Source organism: Theobroma cacao, chromosome 10 (assembly GCF_000208745.1).
Source record: "Theobroma cacao cultivar B97-61/B2 chromosome 10, Criollo_cocoa_genome_V2, whole genome shotgun sequence".
Classification (NCBI taxonomy): Eukaryota; Viridiplantae; Streptophyta; class Magnoliopsida; order Malvales; family Malvaceae; genus Theobroma; species Theobroma cacao.
Window position 1 is genome coordinate 18,520,574 of NC_030859.1, and position 11,918 is coordinate 18,532,491.

Sequence of the window (11,918 nt, forward strand, 5' to 3'; positions counted from 1 at the left end):
TAATCAAAGAGAACTGCCACCATTTTAATAACCCAATCACCATAATTATTAATGTAATTGTCTTTATATTTAGTTTTTTTTTTACTTGGGAGAAGAAAATTAATTCGAACCATATTCTTTAGATAGAAAAACCATACATCAATCAATGAGTAAAATGTTCGAATGCGTGTTTTTATTTTCAGTTAAAGCTTATATACTTCCAATGGCATTTTTCATAGTAAGGCCTTTATATTCCCTTGAGCACTCCAGAAATGAATCCTTGAACCATTACTTGCACAAAGAAACAAACTACATTTTATAAAATTAGATATCACTTTGTTGAATATCTCTCCAGACACGAGAAAGGGATCAAAACCATGCAATGTCACAAGTCAGCATAGAAAAAATTTATATTTTTCATAGACCACTTTTTTGTTAGTGTACATGCATGCCCTGCGACTACAAGTCAATATATATTTTTTTATTTTAAGTATTTATATTTAATAAAAGGCACTCTTTATTTTCATAAGATTTGTATATATCAACTGAATAGAATAAAATCCATGGAATCATATATGTTTTGCAAAAAAAATTATAAAATGTCATTATTATGAAATCTTTATTACATCAAAGTATAAATTCCTAGAAGGTTTCTAGTCAATATTTTATCAAGATCTGCATATTGATAAAGTCAAGAAACTAGCACAATATTATATTCCTCACTCATTAAGTTAACAATCGATATCATAGATTAAAGTATAGATACCTGAATTAACATGGATACCTTTTGGATGAACAAATTCATTGAACATAACTCACTATAAGAATTTAGTAGTATCAGTCAAATATCTAGACAATAAATTATCATATGATAGTTGTGTATGTAATTTTTTAATTTTTTTGAAAATATAATTTCTTAATTTTGAGATCATCAGATTGCTTTATATGTGAATTATTATATTTTGATGTCATCCAATACGTGCTTGTTTTGAGTGGTATTTGTAACAGTTGGACTATCCTTTGATTTGGAAAGGCATTTAAAATAATTATACCATTATTTGTTATATTCCATTATAAAATATGGAAGACTAGAACGCCATTAATTGTTGTGTGATCATTTAATGTCCAATCATTACACATTACTTTAATTATTTGCATAAGATATATATAAAAAAAATGCTAATGTCATATCAACTTCCTTAGTTACACTGTTTGTACTAATTGCCTCACCTATTGAACAAAAGCAAAACAATTAATAAAATCAAAACATGTCACCTGTATTTTTTTATAAGAATTAAATGTTATATGTGTACTTTTTTATAATTTTTCGACGATATCAATATATTAATTTATTTTTAAAGAATAATAGTATCTAAACACTTTTCTTAATCGTGTGATTTTCATTGATTTTTTTAAAATTATATATGATAGTTTTGTGTATAATCTCTAGATTATCTATGAGTTGGATCACTCATCCTTAATCACCATAATGTTTCATGTAGCCTTCTTGTTTTCAACTCAAACATGTCCTTCCAAAAGTAATTTTCAGAATAAGTCCTTTGCTGCATTGATCGCTCCAAAAACGAATCCTTAAACCATAAAAAATGGGGTTTGCAGTAATTGTGTATGATAAAATCAATAAAATGTATTGTATTATATTGTATGATATGAATTAGGTATCGAATTTTACATTTTTAATAATTGATTAAATATGATATCTATTTATACAATTTTTTATTAATATTGTATTATAAAATATTAATAAGTACAACTATATAAATATAATATAATTTAATATGAAATTTTAACATTATTTTGCATAGGCATGATAATTATGAAAATTTTAAGTTGAAAATTGATAAAAACAATTGAAATTTAGCAGAAATTAAAACATAATATGGAAACAAATAAAAAGATAATTGTATGTTTAGTATTATGCTAGAAAATGACAAAAAAGAAAATAGAAAACATTGTGTTTATTCCAGAATAAATCCCGACAGCGCTGCTCGAGAGACCAAAAGGCCTGCAAACTAAAACCTTGTAGCAACAAAGTTCTTACTGTGAGAGCAAGAAAGCGAGACGCGTACGGCGGCGATGGCGTCTGGAGGCGCAGGCGGCGGTGGAGGAGTGGAGTGGCACGTGAGGCCACCAAACCCCAAAAACCCAATCGTATTTTTCGACATAACCATCGGTTCCATCCCCGCCGGCCGAATCAAAATGGAACTCTTCGCTGATATTGCCCCTAAAACCGCCGAAAATTTCAGGTCCTGCCCACTTCCCTTCCCTTATTTTTTTTTCTTTTCTATTTCGATGATTATATTTCACTTCTGTAAATTTCTATTTCTATTTTGAATTTTTTTTCCCATTTGGCAGGCAGCTCTGTACTGGCGAATACAGGAAAGCAGGGCTCCCTGTTGGTTACAAGGGTTGCCAATTTCATAGGGTCATCAAAGATTTTATGATTCAAGCTGGAGATTTTCTAAAGGTTGGTAGCTTACTACATGAACTTTCCTCTCTGCATTCATAATCTTAGCTACTCTTCTCAGTCATGTTAGTAATGAGTGACCCAGAATCAGATTTCTTGAGATTTCCTGTTCCTGGAGACTGTAAATTCTTCATGTAATACTCCTAAGCTGTTGCTCCGCAGAGTGATCTTGAGTGATGCTCTTGTTAAATTTCAGCATATCAGTCAAGGATTTTGGCTTGACAATTTTGAGGGAAATATGATTGAAGTAGTCGTTTTGCTGTTGTTATATTCTTCATTGAACTTCCCTAGCCTGAATGAGCGGGCAAGTATTCCTAGTAGTGATAGTTTTTACTCAAAAATTAGAGGGTGATGTTCCAAAAAAAAGCAATCTTTGTTGATAAATAAAAGATATTGAGACTGATTTGCTACTATGTTATACAATAGTTACATTAAGATCTTGCCTTGCAGGGTGATGGTAGTGGATGTACATCCATTTATGGGCATAAGTTTGAAGATGAAAATTTCATTGCCAAACACACTGGTCCTGGTTTGCTATCAATGGTATGCTTTTTTGCTATCAAATATTGAATAACTACATATAGTTTTTCTCTTTCTCTATTTTTGAAAGATGTAATAACTGTTTTGGTTTAATGTCTCTCCCTGACTATTTTATGTTGTATGTGTATTATTTAAGGTTTTAACTCTTAGCATGCATATCAACTCTTAATGTATGCATGACATTTAGGTTGTTTTAGTGTTAATGTGTTAGGTTTCAGAACTAATTCAAGTTGCTGATCTCAAAGGCCATATAGATAAATGCTTGCTTATTTTTTATCAGACTTTAGACACATACTCTGCTGGATTCCAGTCTCTCAGTTGTTGGGCTGCATTGTTGATTAGTGTCGTACAGAATCTATTGTGTGGGTTAACAAACAATTATGTCTCCATGTGTCAACCTTTTATTTTTGGCCTTCCTATCAACTGTTGTTGAATCATGGCTTCTTGTGGCGGCTAGGAATTTGCTGCTCTAAGAATTTAGGGCCCCTATTTGGTCATTTATGTTATGACTGGGGAAGAGGAATATTTGCCCTTTGGTAGGACTATGGAGTCAAGTGTATTTTTAGAGCTTCAAAACAAGTTGCTTTATGCTGTAAAAGAGAGTTTCTTAGTGACATCAGTGTCAGTATCCAAGTAGTTAATTACATCTTCATTTTTTTAAATACTGCATTTAATTGAAGGTATGGAAAGCATTGACTTCTTTCATGATGTTTGCGTGCTGTTTTCATTTGTGATTGATTGAGAAAAATTATAAGTGGCAGCTTCCCCAGAAGAGATTTTTGTTGGAAAATCTTGAAAATCTTGCTGGGTGCCTTGATTTTCATAGCTTCTCTACTCCAGTCCCTGATGTTCTCCCCCTTACCTCTCTTTTGTTGATAAAGTTGGTGTTGAATGCACCCTTCCCCCCACAGTCTCTTTTTCCCATCTTTTCCCTTAACTTTTACTAAATGCATATTCTTTTACTTTTTCCATTGCAGGCAAACAGTGGACCAAGCACGAATGGTTGTCAGGTAACTCTCTCTTGCATGCATGCACATGGACACACACATGCAATTCATATATGTAAAAAACGCCATTGCCCTTTCATGCACACAGAATGAGTAATGACCAAGTGTTTCCTCACATTAAAGGGACACAAAATACTACAATGTTGCTACTTGTACCAAATCTGGGTTACATGTGTTTCTCTGGCTGCACACTCTCAGTTGGGTGAATTGAGATTTCATGGAAGCATGGCTATTGCAAATGCTTCAAGCACATCTAGTTTTTTCAGTTGGATAAGATTTCTAAGAGTTCTTGGTAAAACTTCCATCATTTTGTTTACTATTATAAACTTTTCTGTTATATTGATTTTAGCATTTATTAACTGCAGTTTTTTGTCACATGTGCAAAATGCGAGTGGCTTGATAATAAGCATGTTGTATTTGGGGTATGTTCTCTGATCTTTTAGTGCAGAACATGTCCAGATTTCCCCACCTTTTTGCCAGTTAAATAGTATTCTTAGAAATGACAAAGAATTGTTTTTGTCGATTGTCTTGTAGAGGGTGCTTGGAGATAGTCTTCTTGTTGTTCGGAAGATAGAGAATGTGGCTACTGGACCCAACAACAGGCCTAAACTACCATGCATTATAGCTGAGTGTGGGGAAATGTAAAACTCGATATCATTAACACATATGCTGAAGACTAAACCATAAATCTTGCTGTAACCATTTAGAGTTAATTTCCTCTGGATCTGTTGACTTTAATACAGAGTTTTCCCCTTTGGCCCAAAATACTTGATGGCAAAGATGTTGGCATTGGAATGTCAACAATGTTTGCACTGTAATGCTAAATGCTTGGCGAGAATGGGAACATTAAATAGATAATACGGATGGTTGAAGTACCGCAAAATAAATTGGAACACTGAATTATTGAAACACTTGTAAGTTAAGGTGCTGTAGAGCTACATTGATCTTTATGGCTCGTCTGGCTAGCCCAGGAGATTTGTTTAACTGTTGTTTTAACATGAAGAAAATAACGCAAACTACCCGGTGAGATTACTGATTGAGTATATTTGGGTCTTGATAGACTGCCATACTCCATTTTCTATTGTGGGAAAAGTTTTCTTGCTCAACGAGGCTACTCTTTTAGTCGGAAGTTCTTAATGAAGTTCTACTACCAGTAGTTTGATATCATTTATTTTTCAATAATAAGGTTTTGATCACTGGGGTTTTGTAGTGATAATCAAACAAGCAAACAGAACAAAATTGAAAAATACAATGATAAAATCATTATTGAAATAAATTGTAGGCATCCATGGAAATGAATACACTTAGCCATCCCAGTAAGGTTTAGAGGAACTCTCAAAACTGTCTATAAGCAATGTCTCAAATCTTTTATTCTTTCTAATGTATTAGGCTTCTCGCATAGTGGAACCTTGAAATAGGAAGCTAAATACACATCATTCATCAAACAGACCTTGATACTACAAAGATGCTTATTAAAATCGAAAGTACTTGCACTTGAATATTTAATTTATTTATTGATATATAATCTCTATATTAAAAAATAAAATCAAAATTTCCCTTTATCAAAATATCAAGACTAACAATGTTGAATGTTTAAATGGTCAGCACCTCAACAACACACTTAATAACAAAACAATTCTCGCAACTCTATCATCAACAAAGGCTTGGACAATGGAAGCCGTTGACTGGCAAGGGCTTGAGAAACTTGAAGCATTGTTGGGCGAAGTTGCGGATTGATATGCAAGCACGCAAATGCTAGCTTTGCAACAGAGACCACATTGTTCTCAACGTCGTCTACTGGAGGTGAGAGGCGTTGGTCTATGACATCCTTCAATAAACTCTGTTGGCAGTTTGGTAGCGATGAGGAAGATGATGATGATGACAAACTTGAAATAAGATCTTCAGGATGCCTTCCCATCAGTATTTCCAGAGCTACCACACCAAAACTGTAGACGTCGCATTTTTCATTCACTTCCATTGTATAAGCCAACTCTACAAAAAGAGATTTGATTAATCTAATCATGCCCTTGGTGAGAATAACATATCAATTAAAGACAAATCATAAGACTTGTTAGAGCTAGAGTAAATGAATATCCTCGAATCCTTAGCTACATAATTGAACAATAACATAAAAATATAAAGTAGAAACTAATTAGGTGATATATGTTAATTACGAAGCTTCATTGGGACAAACTACATACCTGGAGCTACATATCCAAAGGTACCAGCAACTGAGGTCCAATTGGATGAGTCAGGCTTTAGAAGCCTAGCTGTGCCAAAGTCCGAAACATGAGCTTCATAATCCAAATCCAGAAGAACATTGTTGCTGGAAATGTCTCGATGGATAATTGATGGTGAGCAGTCATGGTGCATATAAGACAAAGCATTGGCTAACCCTCTAACAACGTTTAACCTCTTATTCCAATCAAATTCCATTGCTTTTTCCTCAACACTTAAGACCATTCTCAAGCATCCCCTTTCCACCAACTCATAAACCAAAAACGAGTGCTCAGCATTTGTACAAAACCCATATAGCTTCACAATGTTCCGATGCCTTATACTTGCCAAAGCACGAATTTCACTTTGGAAAGCTTTCAGGTTGATCGGCATGCAATCTTCAGATTGATGAAGTTTCTTCACAGCAACTACTCGACCTGTTGGCAGCACAACTCTATGAACATTTCCATATCCTCCTGAACCGATGCAATAGGTGGAGCTGAAATCTTCTGTTGCTTCAATGATGCTTTCGTAGAGTATTTCTCCATCGTATCCCCATATTGCAAAAATATCTTCGGATTGTTCCTCCTTTGGCTTAAAATTTCTCTTCCAAATCCTTCGAAAAAGAATTAAAAAGCCTCCAACCAAAATAAATAAACCAACTAGAGTACCCAAGATTGGGAGTACAATTAAGACCACAACTCTATTGGTTTTTCTCTTTTGGGCTTTATTTGTAGGAGTAGGATCACAGGGTATTAGACCTGTTGCATTGCCGCAGAGCCCTCTGTTGTTTCTATAGGCATCAAATGGAGCATTATGGAAAGCTTTTCTGTCAGGCAAAGGGCCTTCCAAAAGATTGTGGGATAAATCCACAGCTGTCAAGCTGCGCCAATCATCAAAACTAGATGGAATGAAACCGGAAAGCATATTATGAGAAAGATTCAGCAGTTCTAAGTTTTGTAATTTCCCAAATGGCCTTGGTATCTCTCCAATCAAAAGGTTATGACTCAAATCAAGAGCTTCAAGAGCATATATGTTACCGATTGTTGAAGGAATACTTTCACCGATTTGGTTTCTACTTAGATTCAACTTCACTAGCTTGATGCACTCTCCGAGTTGTTCAGGAATGCGTCCAGTCAGATTGTTAGATGCCAAATTTAGATGCTTCAAATTTGACAACCTTCCAATCTCTACCGGAATTTTTCCTGAAAGTTTGTTTCCATTTAGCAAAAGACTCAACAATAGTGTCAACCTTCCAAATTCCTTCGGAATCTCACCGTTTAGATGATTTGAAGAGAGATCAATTTCATGTAATTGAGTTGCCTGTGCTAACTCAACAGGTATCACACCAGAAATGTTGTTGTTGGAGATTTTTAGACTTGTTAGATTACGACATTGTCCCCAATTGGGAGAAAGTTCCCCATAAAATTTGTTGTTGCTTAATTCCATATAATCTAAGTTGGGATATATGCCGAAGGCTTCAGATATATTCCCTGTAAGTTGGTTTCCATGAAGCCTAACTCTGAATAAGCTCGTGCAATTTCTCAAATTTAAAGGAATTTGGCCCGTCAAATTGTTGTTATGTGCTATAAGACGATACAGTAACCCATTGAGGCATACATTTTCCGGTAATTGACCACTGAGATGGTTATCACCCAATTGTAAAACTTCCAAACGAGTAAGATTGTTAAATGTTAGAGGAATAAGACCTGATAAACAATTACCTGAAAGAGATAATTCACTAAGCCTCGTCAAATTTCCTATGGAAACAGGGATTGAACCAGAAAAATTGTTCATTTGTAAATTGAGCACAGTGAGAGACTTGAGCATTCCTACCTCGTGAGGAATTGGGCCAAAAAGCATATTACCGGTCACAAGGAGTGAAGTGAGAGATTCAAGCGCTCCTACCTCTTGAGCAGGTAGTTGACCACTGAGATGGTTATCCAACAATTGTAATATTTCCAAACGAGTAAGATTCTTAATTGTTAGAGGAATGGAACCTGATAATTTATTAGCAGAAAGGTACAACTCTTTAAGCCTTACCAAATTTCCTATGGAAGCAGGGATGACACCAGTGAGATTATTTCTTTGCAACTGTAATGCTCCAAGAGATGCAAGCAATCCTATTTCATCGGGGATAGAACCAGAGAGGTCATTACGGTACAGATAAAGCCACACCAAGTTAGTTAACTTTCCTATAGATGCTGGAATAGGACCAGTTAGGTTGTTTCTTGAAAAATCAAGCATGGTGAGTGATCTCATCATTCCAACTTCTTTAGGTATGGACCCATTGAGCCTATTGTTGACGAGGATAAGTCGGGATAAATTTTGTAAGTTTCCCATAGAAATAGGTATTGGACCAGTCAGATAGTTTTCATGAAGGTAAAGTTGAGAAAGTGAACGCAAATTTCCTATTTCTGATGGAATACTTCCAGAGAGATTATTGAATTGCAACTCAAGGTCGATGAGCTTGGAAAGGTTCCCAACTTCTACAGGTATAGAACCGTTGAGTCGGTTTCCATTAAGATAAAGCTTGGATAAATTTTGCAAGCTTCCTATAGAAGCTGGAATTGAACCACTTAGATTGTTATCATAGAAATAGATCTCAGAAACTGAACTCAACCTTCCTATTGCTTGTGGAATGTTACCACTAAAATGATTTCTACCAAGGGTAATCACATTAAGGCTTGTCAACAAGCCTATTTCAGAAGGAATATTCCCAGAGAAATCATTGTATGACAAGTCAAGGAAGGAAAGTTTGGAAAGATTACCAATCTGTGAAGGAAGGCCCCCATACAATGAGTTATTACGAAGGCCAAGCCCCATCAGGTTAGGCAGGGAAAAGAAGTTGAGACTGCGAAGTGTACCTCTCAAACCTGAATTTGGAAGACTTAGATTGGTGATGCTACCGCCTTTGTCACAAGCTATTCCGACCCATGTGCAGGGACTGTCTCCAACCCACGAAGAAAGCAACCTTTGGCTTGTGTTGTCAAGACTAGCTTTCCATCTTAGAAGAGCCTCTGTTTCATTATTGCCTCTAGATGAAGTAAAGACAAGGAAAGGCTGAATCAATACAAGGCTGAGAAAGAAGAAGTATTGCCAAAACATCAAGGACGAAGAAGCCATGATATAGATGGTTCAAAGGGCTTTGTTACAAAGTACCATGGCTTGCATGGACAGGTGATTATATATGTGCAAGGAATTGAACACTTGAGTCATAGAAATTTACACCTCGATATTCCGTAGAGAACATGGCAATGACCTACTAGAAATTCACAACATGCGCCTCTTGCACGTCTAATGTAGATGTAATTAGTTTAAGAAATAGAAACTCGAAATGTGGACTATTCTTTTCAAATTAATTCTAATTTTTAAAAAATATTTATTTATTATTTAATACTTCTTTAACGTGTATATGTAACTATTTAAAGTAACTTTGATTCATTTATAATTATGAAAAAAGATTTTGTGATTGTGGTATCATTATGTCAGGTTCATTATTTAATATTGACAACACTAATATGAAAAACAATAAAAGATCACAAGTAATGATCATATTTACCCTTTTTCATTCTAATAATGATTTCAATTTTGTTAGTACCTACAAATCACATGTTCAATGCAATCCTTATTAATTGGAAAGTTATAATTTAGTTGACTTAGAAAATTATTTGACTGGCACATCATCAATTTCAAGAGGAGAAACTTTGTTAGATTCTTGGGTGGACTTAGAAATCCTAAATTCATTCGAAGTTGGAAGTTGAATTAAGTCTTCCGAACAGTTTTAATTTTCAGTATTCAGTTTCTTGACTATTAATTAATCAAATAGACTTTACCAGGAAATGCGAAATCTTAATTTCTACATTGAGAGGGACAGGAAAATCAAAGTCAAGTCTTATGAATGGCTTGGAGGACTTAATTTGTTGTCGTAGCACATAAGCCACGAAATAAGTCTATTATAAAACAATTCAACATCAAGTTAGTTTGGGTTTAAGAGGAAATAAGTTATTAGGTCACTGACCTTTTAAGTTAATTTACCTTAGCTCAGGTTTGGGTTACACAATTTGGGTGCCACTTCTAAAATTAGTGATAAAACTTAAACAAAATGTTACTATATATCTTCATGTATGTTACAAATTTCATTATGTTAATCAATTATACAATTTGGCAGGATATCACCCTGAAGGTTTGGAATTGTTTTATATTTAATTAAAGATAAACATAGGTGGAAAAAACTAAACTTAGATTATCCGTCTAATAATTATTTTTTAGTAATTTTTTTTACTAATTAAGATTAGTAATAAAATTTAATATAATGATTAGTACATAAATATTATGTCTACCAACATTCCAACACAATGATTAGTACATATTTTCTCAAAATTTTCGTGCTTGCCATACTCTAAGGTACAATACCAATTAGCTTTGATTCAACTTGCTGTGCAGTCATAACATCTCGATCACTAGGATTTTGCAGGTGTAATCAATCAAACAAGTGAACCAAAATAATGAAATTACGAAGAAAAAAAAACATAATTTGTAAAAATTGGCTACATCCTTTATACTTTTTTGGTCTCCTATATCACTCCATTTTAAATAAATTGATATATCAAATTTACTAGTAATATGTGAACCGACAGTTTTATCTTTGTATTTATACTTTTTAGGCCCGAATCCAACTCGACCAAGAAATATCAATATATTAATAAATATTTTATTTTTGTTTATTTTAACTTTAAAATATATTTAAAAATATTAAAATATCAATACACAAATATGTTTAAATATTTTAATAATAATAAAAAAAACCCTTAAATGGGCAAGGCCTATAAGAGGAAGGTGGTACTAAGTCCCATGTGTTATTTTCAGATAAGGCATTGTATTCTTCAAACATGGCTTGCTTCTAAAGAGGGTCTTTGAAGGCTTTTGTAACACTAGTGGATTCTATAGGTACAAGAAGATGATGTTTTGTGACAGTATATAACTGCTTAGGCTTGAAGATGTTATTTTGAGGCCTTGTAACCATGGGATCTATTCATTGCGGTGGATCTATCATAGAGGTTAATGTCGTAGATATGGAATTAGAAAGAGTTAAGGAAGAAGAGATTGTACCTTATCTTGAGTTGAGAATCTGTCATCCATGGTAGCCACTTGTGAATTGTCAGAATGAAAAAATGATAAAGAGAAGGTATGAACGTGATCTAAGTCAGAATAATCTATTGCAAGATTTCAAGCTGTCTTTTAACTGTCAAAATTATGTGTGCTAGATGAGAAGAGATGAGCAAATGGAAATTGGGATTCATTAAATAGATCATGTCTTGATATAAAAACCTTGTTAGATGAAGGGTCAAGGTAAAGATATGCATTTTGATTTTTGGAGTAGCCAAGAAAAACACATGGTTTAGACTTACATTGTAATTTGTGTGCATTTTATGGCTTAAGCCACAAATAGCATAGATAGTCGAAAACTTTGAAATTAGAATAGTTTGGATCTTGATTAAATAGTACTTGATATAAGACATTTACCTTGAAGTGTAGAAGATGGCAATCTGTTTAATAGATAAACAGAAGCAGAGAAGGCATAAGACCAATAAGATAATGGTAGAGAGGCTTGATGAAAAAAAGTGAGACTTGTTCCAACAATGCTTCGATGTCTTCTCTCAACAATTGCCTATATTTTGGTATATGTT

At 34.0% G+C, this 11,918-nt stretch overlaps 2 protein-coding genes across 2 annotated transcripts; one reads left to right on the forward strand and one right to left on the reverse strand.

Annotated features, from left to right (window-relative positions):
* On the forward strand, positions 1,874 to 4,995 carry LOC18587153 (peptidyl-prolyl cis-trans isomerase CYP22). Its single transcript, XM_007010844.2, has 6 exons — positions 1,874 to 2,243; positions 2,353 to 2,464; positions 2,915 to 3,007; positions 3,982 to 4,014; positions 4,377 to 4,433; positions 4,546 to 4,995. Exons 1-6 carry the CDS (start codon positions 2,074 to 2,076, stop codon positions 4,654 to 4,656), a joined length of 576 nt encoding a protein of 191 aa, XP_007010906.2. The 5' UTR covers positions 1,874 to 2,073; the 3' UTR covers positions 4,657 to 4,995.
* On the reverse strand, positions 5,633 to 9,354 carry LOC18587154 (probable leucine-rich repeat receptor-like protein kinase At1g35710). The gene is made up of 3 exons (XM_018128880.1): positions 8,220 to 9,354; positions 6,213 to 8,144; positions 5,633 to 6,003 (listed from the first exon to the last, which is right to left on the reverse strand). The coding sequence occupies exons 1-3, from the start codon at positions 9,352 to 9,354 to the stop codon at positions 5,633 to 5,635; spliced, it is 3,438 nt and encodes a 1,145-aa protein (XP_017984369.1).

Coding starts and splice junctions, on each gene's coding strand:
- LOC18587153 (XM_007010844.2), top strand. CDS start 2,074: ATGGCGTCTGGAGGCGCAGGCGGCGGTGGAGGAGTGGAGTGGCACGTG. Junction 2,465..2,914: donor AAGCTGGAGATTTTCTAAAG/GTTGGTAGCTTA, acceptor CTTGCCTTGCAG/GGTGATGGTAGTGGATGTAC. Junction 4,434..4,545: donor ATAAGCATGTTGTATTTGGG/GTATGTTCTCTG, acceptor ATTGTCTTGTAG/AGGGTGCTTGGAGATAGTCT.
- LOC18587154 (XM_018128880.1), bottom strand. CDS start 9,354: ATGGCTTCTTCGTCCTTGATGTTTTGGCAATACTTCTTCTTTCTCAGC. Junction 8,145..8,219: donor TAAATTATCAGGTTCCATTC/CTCTAACAATTA, acceptor GTCAACTACCTG/CTCAAGAGGTAGGAGCGCTT. Junction 6,004..6,212: donor CTTTGGATATGTAGCTCCAG/GTATGTAGTTTG, acceptor CTCTTTTTGTAG/AGTTGGCTTATACAATGGAA.